The 21,817-nt window shown below is 40.3% G+C and overlaps 1 protein-coding gene and 1 pseudogene across 6 annotated transcripts in view; both read right to left on the bottom strand.

Moving 5' to 3' along the window:
* The window catches only part of GABPB1 (GA binding protein transcription factor subunit beta 1), a 78,516-nt gene extending 73,730 nt beyond the window's left edge, over positions 1-4,786 (bottom strand). The window contains exon 1 of one of the 6 annotated variants that reach the window (XM_060149731.1): positions 4,525-4,786. Coding sequence is in view for 3 of the 6 variants with exons in the window: in XM_060149759.1 (XP_060005742.1) it covers positions 4,464-4,487 (24 nt within the window). In the remaining 3 variants the exon portion in view is untranslated. Of the gene's footprint in view, positions 1-4,463; positions 4,495-4,524 lie in introns of those variants that run through there. The other 5 variants (XM_060149759.1, XM_060149724.1, XM_060149750.1 and 2 more) reach the window with 5 other exon arrangements.
* Positions 4,787-17,360: 12,574 nt separating this feature from the next.
* On the bottom strand, positions 17,361-17,866 carry LOC132528543 (peptidyl-prolyl cis-trans isomerase A-like; annotated as a pseudogene).
* Positions 17,867-21,817: the final 3,951 nt, after the last annotated feature.

Below are 21,817 nucleotides of genomic sequence, written 5' to 3' on the forward strand. Positions count from 1 at the left end.
GTTATTTAATCAAAATAAAATCATGTTTTTAAATTTACTTTTTTTCACTTAACATACACCAAGACATAATTTCAAGTTTTTATTCTTCTAACCATCATTTTAATGGCTAGGCAGTACCCCACTTTAGGGATGTACCCTAACAATCACTGTGAAATATTTAAGTTGTTTATAATTCCACAGCATTGAGTCACCGGCTCTGGGAGTCAAACTGTTTGGAATCAAGTCTCTACATTACTAACTCTGCTACCTTGGGCAAGCTACCTAATTTCTCTATGCCTCAGTTTTCTCTTCTGAAAAATGGGGGATAATATAACCTACTACATTATTAATGTGGGGAGGAGGGTCAAATGTGTCAATATACAGCTTTTATTATCAACAATGCTGCAATTGGTATGTAAACAGCTACCAATTTATTGGCATATCTTTACTACCCCAAAATAAATTCATTTAAATAGGAATTTCCACATCAGAAGGTATGCCTATTTTTCAGGCTTTGAATCTGCCAAATCACAGCTGGGTTTAAAACCTTCATCAAATAGCTCTCTCACTTAATACTCATTTCTCTTTATCCAAGAAAATGAAAACTATGATCCAGTTAAGCTAACCAGCTTGTTTCAATTAGCTTTTGCTCTTCCACTTTTGTACATGCAAACCTAGACGGATTTCATAAAATCTCAGTTTGTAGGGAACTTAACGAAACCTGGCCCAAATCCTCATTCAGCACATCATTTTCTCTACCCTTGAATCCCTAACTTTAACACTGTCAGTGGGAGGGGACAGCCTGCCACCCAAAACAACACATTATATTTTTACTGTTTTGAGGAAATTTTTCTTGGAAGAATGCTGAAATCTGCCTCCTTCTAACTTCTACCCCTTGATCCTACTTCTTTCTAGTCAAATCAAACCTGATTTTTCTGTGTGACAGACCTCCAAATATTTAAATACTACTATCATTTCTTAGATGAGCTCCTTTTTTTTGGGCCAAACATCACAGTTTTTCAACTTTTCCTCCTTTCCATTTCCCCCATGATCCGAATTCTCTGGCTATGCTCTATAGTTCAGTGGTTTTTAAACCTGATTGTCTGTCACCTAAGGAATGTGAGAAAAACAGAGTGGCCCAGTTCCTATCTTACTTAAGCTTGGGCCTCATGGTTTTTTTTAATTAGCTCTCCAGGTGATTCTGATACAAAGTTTGAGAACTGATTGATGCAAGGTCCCACTTACAATATGATATATCATATGCTACCTGAAAATCTGACATAATACCCCAGGTATAACACAACTAGTAAAAAGTAAAGTGGGGCTAACACCTTGCTCTTTCTATATGCTGTTCTACCAACTTCAAAATGACATTTACTTTTAAAAAAATTATAAGTGTTGATTCTTATTAAATGTACAGTTAAAATGATCAAGTCTTTTCCACACTATTTGTGCATTAGCATCTTGGGCCCTAACTGCCAACCTTTATAATCATTCCCATTAAAAGGTAAGAGAACTCGGGCTAAGAGTTTAGATTTCTATTTCTAGAAATCTAGATCAATGGCCCTGCATGTGCATTTACCTTCAGTGGAGAAATCACTTCATGCTTAAGCCTCTACACTTACATTATGGACATACTCAGCCCAAATAAAAGTGCACTAGCCCACCAACGACTGAAATGACAGTTGACTGCACCAAAGCATCTCCTCTGTGCAGAGCACTGTTGTCAACATTATGAGGTAACACATAGGCACTAATACTAATAAATTGACCTTCTAGAGAGCATGATGGAACAAACATCTTCAGAAAAAGTATAATACTAATTATCGTTGTCCCAAGGTAGACACGTTAGTGCTGTAGAAACATATGATTACTAGTTGGAAAGCTCTGGAACCAAAGAAATGATTCATTAGAAAACTAAGTTGCCCTGAACGCTAAGGTTTTGTTTCAGTTTGTTTTTTAGCAATTGCAGAGAAGAGATGGAGCCCATCCACACTCAAGCTACTTGCAAAAGGGCACTGCACCCTCAAAATTAATTCATGAGTCAAAATTTCTTGCAATGACTTCTGAATCCCTAACGATTTGTTTGCTTTACTTGTTACTATTTCTAACTTGAGGTACTCAAGAGCCAAAAAAAAAGTCCATTCTATGGACAATGAGGCCCATTATAAATATATCTTAGAGTTGAGGGTAGGGGGGACAAACCAAGATCCAATCTATTTATTTTCTTTGAATAGCAAACATCAAAAATATACCTGGCATTTTCTAACAATTACATGAAGAATGACCAGATGCTTCCTGTTGATGGAACAGAACTACAGACTGACAGAATCAGACTAAAGTTCACAAAACAACTAGAAGTGAATTTAGCTTCATTTCAAAACCATTAAACCAAAGTAAGTATGGCCTTAAATTTTCACACATCTACAATTTAATTGCCCCCCAACCTAGAAAACCCAGATTGATTCAAAGAGATAGATAATTCGAACTCTAAGTTACAGACAGTTAACTCTAAGTTTGTATACACACTACAATACAAAAGCACTGTTTCACCAAAGGTTTCACTGCAGGATTCCTTTTAAATCTGGCACTCCTATATTGCTTTGAAAGTGTCCTATCTTCAAAAATTACATTTACATACAAGTTTTCACAAGCAAATCTAACACGGAATTCATGGTTTACTTGTGTACATCATTAAAAATAAGTTGTGGAATTAAAAATTAAGTTTAATCACTTAAAATTTTTTCAAATGTTCTAAATCCCAAACTGAAAAAAAGTTGGAGTCCAAGAAAAAAGCACAGGAATCAACCTTCTTATCCATATTTTTAAAGTGTGTCTTGTATAATAACATCCTGATTTGACTTGTGAGACGATAGAAACGACACATTTTTTAGTTTTTTAAAAAAGGCATGAGCATACAGTGTTTTCCAGTGGTTACATGGTGTGACACCACATCACACTGAATGCAGAAGTAGGTTTAAGAATCTAGCTATCTCTGTTAAACCTGACATTAAAGACTTGCAGAAATGCAAAACAATGTCACTCTTGCCTAAAAGGTCACTGATGTGAACATGCAATGGATTTTTCTTTTGTTATTTTTGGAAAAATAAATACTTCAAAAGAGAGAAAAGAAAAAAGATAAAGCCGTCTTTAGTTTCCTTAAATTCAAAATTTGAGCCTGAAAGTGGAAGTGTCAAGGTCGATGGTTACAAGTCAATGAGAAGAAATTTAAAGTAAGCTGGCTGGGTCTATGTGTGAGATAAATATCTGCAAAAAGAACTTTTGACCACGAACTTCTGCATAATAAACTATGGTGCTTCTTTAATTCTGGGATGGCAAACTACTGTACAAGGATCATTTACTCACTACATCAAACCATTTTCCAAATAAAAACTACTTCAGAAAGTAACTTGCCTGAATCGAGACAGCAAATCAGTGTCCAGAGACAGCACTTAATAATATTTCCATATTACCAAGCCCCCTTCAGAAGTACTGTGGTCTCTGCCCCTCCTTTGAACAGATGTCTGTTCGCCAGAGTCCAATCAGCTTTAAAGCAACAGTCTGTGTACTGAAAACAGGCTTCAAGTGGGAAAACACACACAAAGCAGGCCTATATCGTTCCTTTGGTTTCAGTTTTCACGATGCACTCTTGAGGCTAGGCACGCTGGTTCAACACGGTAGGAGAGTTTCAACGAAACACACTAAATACACACTGATTAACTGTGCCCAGGCAGAAATGACCTGGCAAAATTCCCAACTTCTTCCCCGAGGCCCTGCACCCGCAGATCCCGGCGGCTAAGTCCCAAGAACAGAAGTGCCCCAGCATCCTGAGCGGCTGGCTTCGTCCCCTCAGAGACTCGAGTCCCCAAGGCTGAGGCAGTCGACGGCGCGGCCCAGCGCAGGACCGGCCGGGCGCTCCCGTTAACCCTGTCCGGGCTGGCCGCTCCCGCCGCGGCCCGTGCGCCACCCGGCCCCGCGGGCCCAGCAGCACAGCTCACCCGAAGCCGGCCGCCCCCGCCGTCCCTTCCCCGCTCCGGCGAGCCAGGCGGTGCGATCAGGCCGCCCAGACAAAGAGAGCGGCGGCTCCCGGGGCGGCGGGCGCCAAGGCCGTGCCGCGCCTGCCTGCCTGTCTCCCTCCCTCCCTCGCCCGCCTCCCGCAGAGCCCCCAAAGCCCCGACCCGACCCCATTCCGCCCCGGGGCGGCCGCTCGGGACCGGCCGGGCTATGAGCCGCGGGGAGGCCGCAGCTCGCCAGGGCCGAGGAGGGGGCGGCGGCCGCCACCATGTCTGCCCGCCCCTCCCAGAAGCGGGGTGCGAACGGACAAAGCGCGCCGGCGGCGCGGGCGGAGCGGGGGCCCAGGCCGACCCCGCCGACCCCCGCGGAATAAGCGGGGCCAAGAGCCCCGGAAACCCGGCGCCTTAATGCAATAAACAGGAAATCGCGGGGATGATCTGGGTTCCGGGGGAAGTGGAATTATTTTTTACCAGCGAAGAGATCAACTTCCACATCCGGTGGTAACAGGGCCCTACACAGACCCGCACTGACCTGGAAAAGCTTCGGGAGCGGCGGCCGGGGAGCAGCAGGAGGTGGTTCGGGGACCCGAGGCGCCTCGTACCCGGCCGGGCTGACGCGGCCCAGCTAAACACAAAGCGCTTCAGCTGCACAAGGCGCTATTTTCCGAAAATGCCGCGTCTGGTCGGCGCCCAAAATCCCCACCGAAAAGTCCCCCGTGCTGCGCGCGGAGGGACACATGGTGTGCGAGTGAGTCAAAGCTCCCAGCATCCCTCCCGTACCCGGCCCTCGTCAGCCCCTCTTCTGAGCCTTTCCGCCCCTGCCCTGGTCAGCAGATCCCTCTCCCACCCACTCCCCGATCCCATTCCGGCGGGAGGAAGGGGGCGAGACGGCCTGGTTTTTCTTTTTAACAAAGGGGAGGAAAATATGCCATCTCTAGAACTTGAGCCACACAAAGAAAGCGGCGGAATGATCCGTTGTCGGCGACCGCAAGTCCCGGCTCGCCCGGCGCCTGCGCGGCACGGGGGTAGGAGCTGCGGCCGGCCATGTGCGCGGCGGGGCTGCAGGCCGGCCACCTAGCCTTCCCGCCACTTTCTGCGGGGCTAGTAGTGGGAGGCTGAAGTGCGTGTGCTAACGTTATGTCTTCGGCATGAAAGCTGAGAGATGGGGAATCCTGACTCCTTTCAGGTTAAGCTGAGACATCTAGCAGAGTCCTGGGAGACGGAAGGGCAGTGAAAAAGCTAGGATTTAACTTGAAGCCGCCCTAGATTCCACTAGGCTGACTGGGACAGGAGTCGCTGTTGAGGTACAAGGGGAGGAACTACGGATGTTATTTCTCCACTTCACCTAAACTGAGCAAGTCAAGTTCGTGACGAAAACGTACATATTCCTGTAGCCACCCCCGCCTTTTTTTTTTTTCTTAAACATTCTTTTGATGCCTTATACTTCGTAGACCTTTCGTAACTGCTCGCCGAATTCCCTTGGATTACTGTCACCTCAGAGGTAGAAGTCTTGTTTTTCCGTGGCTGGAATGTCAAGATTTTTGTTGTGTTGTATTTTATTAAGAAAGCAGCAAAAGTTTATTTGTGGATGGTGATTTACAAAGTAAGAGTCTTAGGAGTTTAAATTACTTGTGATGATTTTGCTAAAATACCCATCACACTGGTAATGTTTTTAACAGATGAGCCTGGGAATGACTTTTCCAACCTTCTAACCGTACAATTTTTGGCTTCCTATATTTAGGAATTGGGAATATGTGAGAGAGCGCCAAGATTTTAATCTAGAAGAGTTTACAAACAAATGAAATAACATGTTGTCTACAGATTCTGGGTGGCCTCAGATAAACAGTCTTTCTCCACTTACCCTTTTGTGTTATTGATGTAGAGATTTGTAAAGTCTTTGTGTAACTTATTAAAGCGTTGTGCCTAAAATAGAAACAAAGTGAATGGCATAGGAGCCTGTATTCTATTTTTCTTTCAATTTAATATTTTCAGTGCTTCTTTCGATAGTCACATGCTTCTCTTTAACATTGAGTTTATCTGAGTAAACATTCAGCTAATGGTTGTTGTAGAATCCTTGCCCTCATTAATCTTATGCTGTAGAATGCAGACAAGTAGGCATCATCAGTAGTATAATGAGGGTAAACTGCTGAATGCTGTGAAATTTTTTATAGGAGGAATCCCTTACTTACCTGTCAGGGAGGCATGGAATGGGACTGGAGAAGCAATCAGCTTTAATAAGGGAGTCAGGGAAGAACCTTCCAGACAGGTGAAGCAACAAATGCAAAGGTTAAAAGGAAAACTCTGGAGAAATTGTTGGGCAAAGAAGATAATGCTTTTTCAGGAATGCCTAAAGATGTGTCTGAAGAGGTCTAGTCATAAAGGCCTTGAATGCCATTTGCAGAAATTAGCTTTTGAGAGCTAAGAGGATGGCATTGAAAGATTTTAAGTAGAAGCATAATCAGATTGGATTTGTATTTTAGACAGATCACTGTCATGCAAAAGTCAGAGGCAAAGAAAACAGTTTGGAGAAAACAGCAATCTATGAGAGAGTAATGACTTGGACTGAGATAGTGGCAAACAGGAGTGAAGAATATGACCAAAGATGTTGAGAGCTTGGTGATTTGGTTGACTGGATACGGAATGACTGAAAAGATGTCAAAGATGACTCCCAAGTGTGTTGAGGGAGCATTTAGGAGGATGTCTTCACTGAGATTGTATGTCCAGTAGGCACTTAGGTATTCTTTCATGTAAGTTGTCTCGAGAGCAACTGTCACTGGCACTGTTCTACACATTAGAACAGATTAAGCAGGAACAAGACCAACAAGGTTCCAGCTCCTGTTTCCGTGGAGGGAACAGACTATAAACAAGTTTTATAAAAGAAGAGGAAAGGTAATATCATATAATATCCTTTATGAAGAGAATAAAAGGGTATTTGGATGAAGCATTTCTCTGGGAAGAGAGAGCAGGCATAATTTTGAAGATTGTTCAGAAATGGCCTCTCTGGGAGTTTCCTGGTGGCCTAGTGGTTAGGATTCTGGGCTTTCACTGCTGTGACCCAGGTTCAGTCCCTGGTTGGGGAACTGAGATCTGGCAAGCCGTGTGGCACAGCCAGAAAAAAAAGTGGCCTCTCTGAGAAGGTATTCTTTGAGCTAAGACCTGAATGGGAATAAGTTGAGGGCAGTGTTCAAGACCAAAGGGAATAGTAAGGCAAAATCTTTGGTGAGAAAGCAAGAAAGGCAATGTGGCTAAAGTCTAGAGAGCAAAGAAAGGAACGGCAGAAGATGAAGTCTGCAGCCTTGGTAAGTTTCAGAGCTCTAGAAGCCACTGAAGGGTTTTAAGGTATGGAGTAACATGGATAGTAACAGTAGAGATAAAGTGGATGCATTGAAGATATATTTTGTGATTAGACCCGACCTATATTGCTAATGAATCAAACAGGGAAAGGGAAAAATCGAGTGATTCCTAGGTTTGGGGCATGATTGTCTAGGCCAACACTGTCCAATATAAATATAACACAAGCCACATATGTAATTTTACAGTAGCCACATTAAAAAAGTTAAAGAAAACAAAAAGAAATTTAAAAAATCTTATTTGACCCGATATATCCAAAATAGTATCATTTCATATGTGATCAGTATTTAAAAGTATTAAATATTTTGCATTCTTTTTCTCATTACCAAGTAAGTGTTCAAAATCTGGTGGTTTTTTACATTTATAGCATATCACAATAATTGATTTCATAAAATTTACAGCTGAAAAAGTAGATTCACATACTCGAATCATTCCAAACATATTTCAAAAGTTTTACAGTAATTGAATTATGTATAAGATTTTTTATTTTAAATTAAAGTTAAGATTAAAATTTTACTTACTAAATTAGCCACATTTCAACTGCTCCATGGCCACTTGTGGCTAGTTGCTACTATATTGGACAGTGCAGGTCTACTAGAATAAAGAATAGTGGAAAATCAGACCAAAAAAGTTGTGTGGAACCAGCCTGGAAGGCCTTTGATGCCATGTTAAAGGATTGGGATCTTACCCTTTAAGACGGAGGGAACAGTGGGTCGTTTTTAAGCTAAGGAGTGACACAGCGTTGTGCTTAAGGCTAGAAAAAGTCCAGTAGGCGACCAACTGATGACTCAGGTCCAAGACTAACCCTTCAGTAGAGTCTCCACATTCTAGGACCTACCTCAGCCCTTCAAATTCAGAAGTCTGATTTTTGTCAGTGCGCTAGAGCAGTGCTACCGAAAGTATGGGCCACGGGCCACCGCCGATCTGTAAACCCTTTGTTATTGGTCCAAGGCATTTACAGAAATCGAGAGTAAGAATTTAGAAACTTTTATAGCAATTAGTGTTACACTAATTTTATGTTTATGGTTCTAATAAAAATTGGGGGCTTGTATTGTTGTATCTTGTATATGCCTTTGTTTTATTTCCCTTCTCTAGTTAATTTATTTTTATATTTTATAGAAGTGTCTATGATCTTTCACCACATATTATTTTTGCTTTTGTTTTTGTTTTTGCGGTACACGGGCCTCCCACTGTTATGGCCTCTCCCGTTGCGGAGCGCAGGCTCAGCGGCCATGGCTCACGGGCCCAGCCGCTCCGCGGCATGTGGGATCTTCCTGGACCGGGGCACGAACCCATGTCCCCTGCATCGGCAGGCGGACTCTCAACCACTGCGCCACCAGGGAAGCCCACCACAGATTATTTGAAGCACTGCTCTAGAGACACTCTGATGAAGGGAGTCAGAAGGACCAAGTTCCCAGAAGACTAATCTAAATCCAGTGCCTTTTTTTTTTTTTAACTTTATAGTGAGAACTATAATGGCTAAGAGGGGAATGGACATCTACTCAGTTTCTCCCACTATACCGAAATGGCAGGCTACATGGAAATAACCAAACTTATAATGGTTACCACTTATTAAATGTTCCTATTTGCCAGCCACTATGCAAAACCTGTTACATATTATTGTCTCATTTAACCCTCATAACAACTCTTAAAATAGGTATTATTAGCCCCATTTTTCCAAAGAGGATACTGAGGCTAAAACAGTTTAAATAACTTGCGTAAAGTCACCAAGCTGGTAAATGTTAGAGACAGGATTCCAATACAAGTCTCTTTTCAAAGCTGTTGTCCCTAATCACTTTTTTTGACATTATATTCCAAGTATCTAGCAGATTCCATGGCACAATAACTCTACATTGGTTTAGAGAGAATGCGCAAAGTTGACTGCATTACCTCCCAGAGGGTCATTAGTGAATTTGGGGTTCTGCAGAGTAAGAGGAGTTAGTGGTATTCTAATAGCATCCAACAAATGCATTCATTTCTACAATAGAAATATGTCTGTTTTGCTGCCATTCAGAATTTATAGACTCCCACAAATCAGTAAAAAATAGAGACAACCCAACAGAAAAATTGGTAAGATTTAAAGTCACTTCACAAAAGAGGATATCTAAATGGCCAATAAACATGTAAAGGTGCTCGACTTCTGTAATCATTAGGGAAATGCAAATTGACATCACAATGAGATACTGTGGCACACCCACAATAATGGCTAAAATGGAAAACAAAATGTCAAGTATTGGAACAAATGAAACTGTACACTGTTGGTGGGAATGTATATTGGTATAGCCATTTTGGAAAATTCACAGTTCAAGAAAACACATGAAACCAAACTAGATTTAGGGATACAGGTTTAGGTAGTAAAATCTATGAAGAAAAGAAAGGAAATGATTAGCTTTGGGTGGGGGAGTAATGCTTGGGAGGGTATGTAGGGGTGCTTCTGCAGTGCTAGCAGCGTTCTGTTTCTTGACGTGAGTGGGGGCTGCATAGATGTTCACTTTGTGATTCATTGAGCTGTCAGTTTTGAGGTGGATGACTTTTCAGTATATGTATTATATATTTCATGGTTTTAAAATTTTTGCTGAAGTTAACAAGTTAGAAAAAATATCCCATGCTGGATACAGACTACCAACTATTACCTTACTGAGCCAAGCGTTACGGATGTGAAAGATAAGGCAGGCTTGAATTCTGAGGTTGGCAGTGGTGAAGGAGAGGAGAGACAGATGCAAAAAAATGCTGCAAAACTTGAGGCAGTATGAGATGGTGAAAGAGCACAGCAATTGGAGTGAGGAGTCCCAAGTTCAGGACTTAACTGGTTTTTCATCTAGACTAACCACTCTCTAGCTAATGACCTGGGCATATCTCCTAACTTGCCTTAATATCATTTTTCCCACCTGGGGCTCAGGGGAGTTTGATAAAACGTACATTTTTGTTTTGTTTATAACACTTCGTAAGCTATTAAAATGTCATATAAAATTTTTACTGATGTTCAATTGGATGTGATGGGAAAGGAGGAAGGAGTTAGGATGATTGATATTTTGAGTCTGAGTGATGGAGGTTATGGTGATAGCGTGAACTAAATGATTTGGAGAAAGATTTTATTTAAACTCTATTTTATACATGTTGAGTTTAAGATCATGCCAGAACATCAAGGTGGAATTTTCAAACAGATTTAGAACCTAAGTTTTGGTACTCTGAAAAAAGTGTCAGAATTGGTGATGGAAATTAGAAATTACCCACATAAGGGTAATAATTAAAGCCATGGGCGTGAATACGATCATTGGAAGAGAATATAGAAAAACAGTACTGAGGACAAAGAAGGAGAGAGGTAAAGGAAAAAGAGGAAATCCGCACTTACTGAGCACCTGTTGAACTGTGTGCCAGCTCTTCTCTATTTGTTATCTCGTTTATTCCCCTCAAATTCCAGGGTAGCCAGTTGAGCTTCATTTGGTAGACTGACTTTGTAGACTCACAGTAAGGTAAAGAACGAGCATTTAAAACCAGCTTGACTCTAGCTTGTATGGTGCAATACACCATGCCTGTAGAGCCAAGTATCTAAGTCCATGGGGAGAATTTGAGTCAAGGAAAGATATGCCCTGAGAAAAGACCATTGGATTTTTGTGATTTGCGACCAAGGGTTTCTGGAGCATAAAGCAGTGCCTGTACTGTCATATTTGTTGTGCTTCTGTGAGCATGGTTAATCCAGACAAACATTCGTGTTCTAGACCTCTGGCAATGAGAAAAAAGTCAAGGTGGTAACTGTGAAAACCAGTATAATGAAAACAAAGTCAGTTATTAAAGCCTAGCTAGATACTTTTTTGCCAAGTGCATTAAATCATGCCAAAGCATGAAAGAAACGGGAATAACTCATACGTGATTCATTGTTGTTTGCTGCTTTGTTCGCATACTGCCAAGAACCATCTCGCATATCATCAATGGTATGGGTCCTTCACATTGGAAAACGCTGAAATGTTATATAATAGTGTTCACTGTTCACAGGGCATTTTCAGTCACCTGAAATTTTAAGGGAAAAGATCAAGATGGCTTTGCCAGCCAAGGACATTATAACTTAGAATGAAAGATAATTTTGCTGGTGATAAACACTTGCCTTTTGGAAAGCAGCAATATCTCCTCAAAATTTAGAGTAATCCACTGTACCTACGAGGACGACTTTTCCCTACTAGGTTTACTAAAACTATTTACTCTTAGAATAGCATCTTAACATTAAAAAAAAGTAAAAGAAGAATGTTCCGCCACAATACAATTACCGGTTTCTTACTGTGTGTTTTTAGATTTACAGATGAATAATGTGTGCGTTTTTGGAAAACAGACTGTTGAGGAATTTTAACTTGATTGCAGGAGCATGATGTCTTCTGTCTTTATCTACTCCCTCTTTCCAAGTTCTAGAGAAGACCTCCAGTAAGCAAGTGAAACTCTTTGGCATAGTCACTGATCTCAGAATCGCTTAGGAGCACCGAGAACTTTGATTTCCAGGAATTGGTTAGGCACAGCCACTTCACTCAACCTTATATTTTACACCCCAGAGTAAAGGTTGCATTTGGGCAACCTGATTTTCTTTCTTTCTGTTTTAAGGCGGTGGGCAGTTAATAATTGTTGGTTGGTTACAGCCTCCAGCCAGATTTGTTAAAATAGATAATCCACCCACAGGTGCAAAAAACTTTTTAAACATCATCACTGTCTTCCATCTATACATTTCCCACCCCCAAGGTAACCTCTACTCTTACTTTCTTGTGTATTTTTCAAGAGTTTTTCTTCATGCTTATACGTGTAATTATTTTCATGCCTTTACATGTTATTTTTCCCCATTTTTATATAAAAGGGAGGATACCGTATACAATATTCTGCACTTTGCACTTAAGACATCTTGGGCTTTTCCGTATAAATGCATCCTTTTTTCTTACCCCTGCAGATTATTTAACCAGTCATTGTCCAATTGAAGAACATGAGTTTCTTTTTTCTTTTTTCTTTTTTTTTTTTGGCTGTGTTAGGTCTTCATTGCTGCATACAGGCTTTCTCTAGTTGCATTACATGGGCTTCTCATTGCAGTGACTTCTCTTACTGTGGAGCACGGGCTCTAGGAGCACAGGCTTCAGTAGTTGTGGCCCGCAGGCTCAGTAGTTGTGGCGCATGGGCTTAGTTGCTCCATGCATGTGGCATCTTCCCGGACCAGGGATCAAAGCCATGTCCCTGCATTGGCAGGTGGATTCTTAACCACTGCGCAACCAGGGAAGTCCAGAACGTGAGTTTCTAATCTTTTATATTCTAATTAGTGCTTGGATGTGTATTGTTGTACACAAATCTTTTCTTGTATATTTAAGCATGTCTCATCTCAGTTCCCAGACTGGAATTACTCTGCAAAAGGGCAGATATTAAAATTAAAAATAGGTACTGCCATATTGCCCTCCATGTACCAAATGTTTCTCCACAGCATTGCTGATAGACCAGAGTATTACCAAATTTTTGGATATTTCCCTGTGAACTTTTGAAGGGTAGATTATTTCAAGTCCTACCTAATATTTTCAGGACCAGTAACAGAATCATTTGGTTAAACTGGGGGAAATGAGATTTGGTTTACACAGTTTGTTCAGGACACAAATTATTTGCTGCAGATCCTGCAGCTACACACCCACGACTAGTAAAAACATGGCTGCTTATGCAGTGGAAGCAGCCAGCAAAAACCTGGAAAAGTGCCAAGAATGACTACAAACAGCTCCACCTACTCTTTTTGTGTGTGTGTGGCAAATTTGCAAGCTTAGCAGTATCTAAAAAGATCCTTGAGCCTTTGTTTGAATTACAGAGAATCAACCTGGTAAGAGGGAGGGAGTTACTCATTTCATGGAAAATTCCCCTGATATTATAGGAGCTGAAAATGATTTTTATTTAATTTTGCTTCAGTGCTGAAGTGACACAGGGAGGGAGAAAATAGAGCTGTTAGGCTGTGGGGTCCACCTGCACTGGGGTTTATGTTAGAGTGTGAAGAAAAATTTCCAGGAATGATAATCTCAGTTACTTGGAGCCAAGGTAATTTACAGAGGAAAAAACAGAGTTCAATGTGGTATGCTAGCTTACTGGCTTTTCAGACTTTTTTTGTTTTTGTAACATTTTTCTAAATTGAAGTATAGTTGATTTACAATGTGTCAGGTATACAGCAAAGTGATTCAGTTATTTATATATATATATATATATATATATATATATATATATACTTTTTCAGATTCTTTTCCATTATAGGTTATTATAAGATATTGAATATAGTTCCCTGTTCTATACATTAGGTCCTTGTTGGCACTTCTAAATCATTTTACAAATTTGTAGGCTTGTTATGGACTGAATGTTTGTGTCTCCCCCTCTCCCCCCAAAATATTCATAACTCCTAACCCTTAATGTGATAGTATTTGGAGATGGTGCCTTTGTAAGGTAATTGAGGTTAAATTAGATCATGATAGTGGGGCCCTTATAATGGGATTGTGGCCTTATAAGAAGAGGATGAGAGAGATCTTTTCCAGCTGGAGCTCAGAAGCACAGAGGAAAGGCCATGTGAGGACCCAGTGAGGAGGCCATCTGCAAGCCTGGAATAGAGCTTCCTACCAGGAACTGAAATGGCCAGCACCTTAGTTTTGGACTTCCCAGCCTCTAGAACTGTGAGGAATAAATTTCTGTTGTTTAAACTACCTACTCTATGGTAGTTTGTTATGGCAGCCGAAGTTGACTAAGTGTATTTTTAGTTTTCCACAGATTCATAAAGATCCATCCAAAAAAAATTGTGATGATTATTAATAGTGTCACGTCTTTCGTCAAATTAACTACAACCAACATATTGTCTGTGTAGTTCCTGCAAAATTTGGAAACTGTTACCTCTTTAGGCATGGCAGGTGACTATTGGGGAATCCTTCCATTTATTTAATATACCCAAATGTTAACTTGCATCTCAGGAGTGGCTTAGAATTTGGAATCCTTCTGTCTCTTGAGTTTGAATAAGAGGCATATAAATGCAGGCCTAAACTCATTCACTTGATGGGCTGTAAGTAGTGGTACACACTGGTGATTGATTGGATATTCGATGATACCAAGAAAACATATTACTTTTATTGAACTTTGGTGTTTTGTTATGATAATAGTATTATGATTAAGTTTTTAAATCCAGAGTCTTTTAGACATGATATCTGGGGTTTGTTTCAAAAGAATGTGGTGTTGCAACAGGGTGTAAATTGTTGGCAGTATCAAGGAAGTAATCATTGGAGAAGCTAAATGACGGATACTTGGGGGTTCTTTGTGTTGTTCTGTACTTCTGTATATGTTGACATTTTCTGTACTAAAAAATTGTTAAAGTAATTTATCATTGTGTATAACTAGTGACTCATAATTTTACCTGCTGAAATTAACATATAAAGAATCCTCAACTTAAATGTCTTCTTAAGCGTGGAAATTTAAATGCTGGCCATGAACATGAATTGGACTTCACTTACCATGCATTTATTTAGCAGCTACTAAATGCTTTCCTGTAGATTTTTCTCATTTAATCTCTGCAAAGGTAGGTGTCATCCCCATTTTACAAATGAGGGAAATGTAAACTCTAGATAAGTAGTACACAGGTAGAAAATAGCATAATTGGAATCTTCCCCCCATTTGGTCTGTCTCCCAAAATTCATGTTTTATTTCTACCATACCATGCTGCTTCTCAGACCTACCTGACCACCTTTTCCTCCATGCTGTTTTCCTTTTAGTAGTGAAAGCTTGGCACAGCAGGTGGACAAACATATATGAAAATGTGGAAGATTTCTGGGGTCTTTGTCCTCTCCTTTCCTCTTAGGGGGTCTTTGTCCTCTGGGGTCTTTGTCCTCTCCTTTCCGCTGGAGTCCCAAAGCAGGAGTTAAAGGTTTGTTGCACCTAAAGGAAACCATGAAGCAATGAATTGATAAAATTCTAGACCTAACTCACCAACCTTTGGTTCTGCAAGAATTCATTTGACCATTATTACATATATTTGTGTCAGTTACTGTTCAAGATACTGAACTGATACTCTCATCTCACTTTCAGAACATAAATTAAGAGGTCAACCTTGAGGACTTTATGCTAACCTTGAGGGCATTATGCTAAGTGAAGTAAGTCAGAGAAAGACAAATACTGTATGATCTCACTTATATTTGAAATCTAAAAAAACCAAATTCTTAGAAACAGTAGATTTGTGGTTGCCAGGCGTAGAGTAAGGGGAGGGGATGTGATGAAAGAAGGAGGAATGGGTGAAGGTGGTCTAAGGGTACAGCCTTCAGTTATAAGCTAGATAAGTTCTGGCGATCTAATGTACAGAATAGTGATTATAGTTAATACTGTATTGCATAGTTGAAACTTACTAAGAGAATAGATCTTAAAAGTTCTCACCACAAAAAAAAAATACAAGAAAAAATGGTGAGTGTGAGGTGATAGGTGTGTTAACTAAACTTATTGCAGTAGACATTTTGCAATATAAACCTATATCAAATCATCATGTTATGAGCCTTAAACTTAATGTTATGCATCAATTATATCTCAGTAAAGCTGGTGGGGGATGGTGGTGCTCAGTCCTAACACACTTACCTCTCTCCTCCTCCCGCCTATATCCCTACTCCACCCTCAGAAGCAACGGCAACACAGCTCAGGAAATGGACTAAGTGCAAGGTAGAAACGCTGAGCAGCCTGTCCAGTCACTCATTGCTTTCTCCTTTCTCTTCCCAAGAACATGCCAAGTTTGCAATATAAGGGAACTTGGGACAACCCACTACTTCCATGCCAGTTGTAACAATGGAGCTTTAAGAATACTTAATATATAGTGTGGCACAGCTTAACAAAAGTCCCATCCTGAAGTGTGTGGAGAGAAAATACCAGATTTTATAAGCACTTGTGATTAAAGCAAGACTTGAATCCAAGAAAGGCTTTATGTGCAATCTAGATATTTACACTCCCTTTATTCTCCATCACCCACCCATCCCCAAATAAAAATCACCATACTTAGGCAAATCTAGACTTACCTGTGCTTAAAATAACCCCATGCTGACTAGCCTACAGAGTGGGTCATGTGGGATAGACTTTCAGCTCCATGGTGTACTTTCCCTGCCCCTGAATTTCCACATCTCTAGGCCAGAGAAACCTAACATGACAGAGTTAATAAGAGCACAAACTCCAGTTTTATCCACAGAGCTGTCCTTTGACCAAGCAAGAATGCTGAATTACTGGAGAAGCTATAGCATGTTTGATTCTTTAAAAAAAAAAAAAAAAAAAAAGATTTGATGCTTGAGCCCAAAGAGTTGGAAAACTAAGAAGAAATGAGAGATTGAGAGTTTCAAGTTAGAGTAAGAGAATACCTACAGGTTACTTAAGGGCATAAATTCAAAACTGCCCCTGCCCAGCCTCCTGAGAAGGCTTTCAGTAGGATGGAAAGCTGAGAGCCGCCTTTCCCCCTGGCTAACCCACCTTTCGCTGGCCGCAGGCAATCAATAGGTAGAGTAATGTATTATTTAGTACAGCACTGAAACCCATAGCTTGATTTAAATTTAGATGTTTAGTTTTTCACATGTACTAAAAACTGATTTGTCTGCCTTTCTGCCATCTGCACACATGTGTACAGGATCTAGAAGAAGGTACTTAGGTTTCGCTCTTCCCCTTAAACTCTTCAAATGAAACTTGTTTTGCTTTTTGCCTTCCCATCTTTTTTATCTTAACCAAGGTGCCACCTTTCTAAATAGGCCAGACTCAAAACTTTTTCATTTTTCTCATTTAGTTTTTATTTCATAATCATAAACTTAACTATGCAATCCAACTAGACTTAGAGGGGAATAAGGAAAATATAGAACCCAAAGAGCTGCAGCACATGAATAGATGTTGAGTATTTTCAGACAGCACAAAGATTATAGGATAGAGTGAGCAGATGAAGGTGGTGGGGTACACTCCTGAGCTATAGAAGGAATGGTATGGAAGTTAAAACACAAGTCAAATTTATTGGAGTTGTCTGTAGTTAGCATTAAAGAGCTACTTGGTGGTTCTCCCATTCCTGGACTGAAGCACTCCATAGCTTCCACAATATTCATGCCCTCTTCTACCTTGCCAAAGACCACAGGTCTGCCATCCGACCATTCCGTCTTGGCAGTGCAGGTGAAAAACTGGGAACAGTTTGTGTCGGCCCCAGCATTTGCCATGGACAAGATACTAGGACCCATATGCTTCAGGATGAAACTCTCATCATCAGATTTCACCCCGCACATGGATTTGCCACTAGTGCCATCATAGCCTGTGAAGTCACCACTCTGGCACATAAAACCCACAATAATTCTGTGAAAGCAGGAACCTTTACAACGAAGTCCATTATCCCCAGTGTTCAGGGCATGAAAGTTTTCTGCTGTCTTTGCAACTTTGTCAGCAAACAGCTTGAAAGAGATGTGGTCCAAGGGCTCACCGTGGACAGTGATGTTGAAGAACACAGCAGGGTTGACTGTGGCTGGGTGATGGTGATGTCTGCAAAGCCAAACTTTCTTCATTCTTTAGTCCAAATTGCTTGTCCTCCTGGGAAGAAACCTCTTGTGTTTTTACCTGTATCTCCACAAGTAAGGACTTCACCCTAAATGAGTCTTTATCACTTTTCCTTAAGGTGACTGAGTCTTGTTGCCCTCTTTGAATTTAACCTTTCCTTCCTGCCCCCAGACTACCCTGCCTGACTACCATTGTGATTTTCTTCACATATTGCTTTCATCTTGAGACTCCTCTGAGCATTAGCCTACAGAGTATCTAGGCCCTATCCAGCCCTGGGTATGAGCAGACCTGCAGTCAAAGATGATAGGATGTGAAAACACCTAGCATCGTTCCTGGCACATGGCGGGCACTGTTGACTTCTTTTTTCTCTTCTTACAAGTTAGTTTCTTTACTGTCCCAAAGACTACCAATGGTTGTACCAGCCTCATAGATTACAGCATACCTTGGAGATATTGCAGATTTGGTTCCAGACCACCACCAGAAAGCGAATATCACAATAAAGTGAGTCACGTGAATTTTTTGGTTTCTCAGTGCCTTTGAGTTGTGTTTACGCTGTTCTGTAGTCTGTTAAGTGTGCAAAGTATTATGTCTAAAAAAAGATCTTAATTAAAAAACACTGTATTAAAAAAATACTTTATTGCTAAAAAAAATGCTAACCATCATGTGTCTGCAGTGAGTTGTAGTAACATCACAGATCACCATAACAAATACAATGAAAGTTTGAAATATTACCAGAATGTGACACAGAAACATGAAATGAGCAAATGCTCTTGCAGAGATAGCGCCAGTGCACTTGTTTGATGCCACAAACCTTCAATTTTTAAAAAACACAGTATTTGTGAAGTGCAATGAAGTGACGCTCAAACTTTTTGATAAAATGAAATATGCCTGTATTCTCCCTCCAAGAAATATATTCACTCCAATCTTTTGCCTCTCCAAATCTATCAAGCATGAACAAATACAAATTCTATATTAAAACTTTAAAACAAGCTTGAAGGTCACAGAAGTAGAAACAAATGGAAAACCATACTACCTTGTTCCTGGCTAAGAAATTTAACATCATAAAAACAATGTTATTTAACATGTCAAAAATACTAATAAGGTTCTGGGGGGAACAAAGGAAATGGGAGGAGGGGAGCTAGCCAAGCTGATTCTAAAGCTAATATGGGAAAAATAAAGCAAAAATGGGCAGAAAATTTTGGCAAAGAAGAGCGATAAAGGGAGATGAGCATCTGTTAGATATTAGTCAGATTATAAAGCCTAAGAAAGGGCACTAATCTACCCTTATGACCTAAACACCTCCCAAACATGCCACCTCCAAATACCAATACATTGGGGATTAGGTTTCAACAGAATTTTGGGAGGACACATTCAGTCTGTAGCATCAAATGTCCATCGATAGGGAGCTAGAGGAAAAAAAAAAAAGCACAAAGTATAATATAAACAATATATCATTAAGGGCTTCCCTGGTGGTGCAGTGGTTAAGAATCCACCTGCCAATACAGGGGACACGGATTCGAGCCCTGGGCTGGGAAGATCCCACATGCCACGGAGCAACTAAGCCCTTGCGCCACAATTACTGAGCCTGTGCTCTAGAACCCGCGAGCCACAACTACTGAAACCCATGCACCTAGAGCCCGTGCTCCACAACAAGAGAAGCCACTGCAATTAGAAGCCTGCACACTGCAATAAAGAGTAGCCCCCACTCGCTGCAACTAGAGAAAGCCCGCGGGCAGCAATGAAGACCCAATGCAGCCAAAATAAATACGTTATTAAAAAAAAAGTACACGCACATTTTCTAAAAATATATATATCACTAAGTTAAAAAGTAAGGTGCATAAAGTATATATAGTGTGCTACCTTTTAATAAAAAGAGAAGATATAGATATATGCCCATGGGGACAGTAGTGGGAGCAGGACCTTTTAGTGTACCCCTTTTGATACTGTTTTGTGTTTGAACCATGTGAGTTAAATGTATTACCTGTAAAAGAGAAAAAAAAAAGATGCTTTCCCAACTATAAATAGAAATTTAAAAATTAAGAGTTGGGAAGGCCTTCAGAGATCACCTACAAGTTTCTTCATCTTAAAAGTGAGGAAAAAAAAGAATATAAGAGGGAAATGTTCATGAGATAGCATAGCTAATTTGTTACAGAACTAGAATACAGGTCTCTTGAGTGCTTTTCTCTTAGGTTTCTTCATAAGTGCTATCTACTCTAGCCCATGCTGATCTCCCTTTTTACTGACTCACTGATACCTTATTTGCTGATTTCATGGGTCTTAATTTTTTCTCATAAATGTTTACATCTTTGAAGGTATTCCCCTGTATTTTCTATAGCACTGCACATGGTGTTTGGCCCATAACTACTTTGTTCATTTATTCAATATTTTATTGAGTGTTCACTGAAAATGCCAGACACACTGCTTGGTTTTATGGATAGCTGTCAATTGGGATACTGGAAGTAGAGGTAGAAGTTTTCATCCTTGTTCTAAGCATTGAACATAAAGTCAATAAAGCCTGTAATTCATTCACCTACTTACGTGAAGCCATATTTATGTTTACTTTCTTAATAATTCTTTTGGGTAGGGCCTAAGCAGCGGGTGATATACATCCTGCTGCTCATATGTAGGTGTTAGATGAATAAGATTACTGCTCATCAAGCCCAGAGTTAAGTGAACAGAGAAAACCTTTAGCCTGCTTGTGTTAGTCAGATTCCCCTTCCATCCTACTTCTGGGGACTGGATCACTCTGGGTTTTCAGAAACGTTTTAGAAAAGACTCTCTCCCCTGGTACCCAGTCTCCTATTTCTGTCAACAGACTGCCTATGCCAGACTTTCAGTGTCTTGAAAGCAGGAACTCTTTCTTTGTATTCCTAGTGCCCGTTAAAGTGCCCAGCACAATCATTGTTAGTTGAACTGAACCAAACCTCTAGGGCCGTACACACCTATACTTAAAATACAAATGTGTCTCCTCCAATGTGTTTCCACAAGACTGAATTTCGTTTCATTTCCAATCTATTTTAATGTTTCTGATTCCCAGCTATAAAACCTGTAGCCTCCATTCCCTTTTCCCATAACCATAACTGCCATCTTTCCTCTATCCCTTCTGGAAAGTGTGCTAACCGTAAGTGCCCTAAGACTACTGGGAAGCAGGTGTTTCCCTAGTGCTCAAGATAAAACTTGGCAAATAGCCAAAGTAATCTCGAGAAAGAAGAATGAAACTGGAGGTTTCACATGCTGTGATTTCAAACTATACTACAAAGCTACAGTAATCAAAACAGTATGGTACAGGCACAAAAGCAAGACACATAGATTAATGGGACAGAATAGAAAGCCCCAAATGAATCCACACTTATTGACATATTTTGTTAGTTAATATATGTCAAAGGAAGCAAGAATATACAATGGGGAAAAGATTCCTCTTCAATAAATGGACTTGGGAAAACTGGACCACTTTCCCACACCATATACAAAAATAAACTCAAAATAGGTTAAAGACTTAAATGTAAGACCTGAAACCATAAAACTCCTAGAAGAAAACACAGGCAGTACACTCTTCGACAACATTCTCAGTAATATTTTTTTGGATATGTCTCCTCAGACGAGGGAAACAAAAGCAAAAATAAGCAAATGGGACTACACCAAACTGAAAAGCTTTTGTACAGCAAAGGAAACTCAACAAAAGGAAAAGGCAGCCTACTGAATGGGAGAAAATATTTGAAAATCATCTGGTAAAGGGTTAATATCTAAAATGTACAAAGAACTTACACAATAGCAAAAAAAAAATTTTTTTAATGGGCAGAGAATCTGAATAGACATCCTTCTAAAGAAGACATACAGATGGCCAGCAGGCACATGAAAAAATGCTCAACATCATTCATCATCAGGGAAATGCAAATCAAAACCACGAGATATCACCTCACACCTGTTAAAATGGCTACTATCAAAAGACAACAAATAAG

The sequence above is a fragment of the Lagenorhynchus albirostris genome, chromosome 1 (genome assembly GCF_949774975.1).
Source record: "Lagenorhynchus albirostris chromosome 1, mLagAlb1.1, whole genome shotgun sequence".
Lineage (NCBI taxonomy): Eukaryota > Metazoa > Chordata > Mammalia > Artiodactyla > Delphinidae > Lagenorhynchus > Lagenorhynchus albirostris.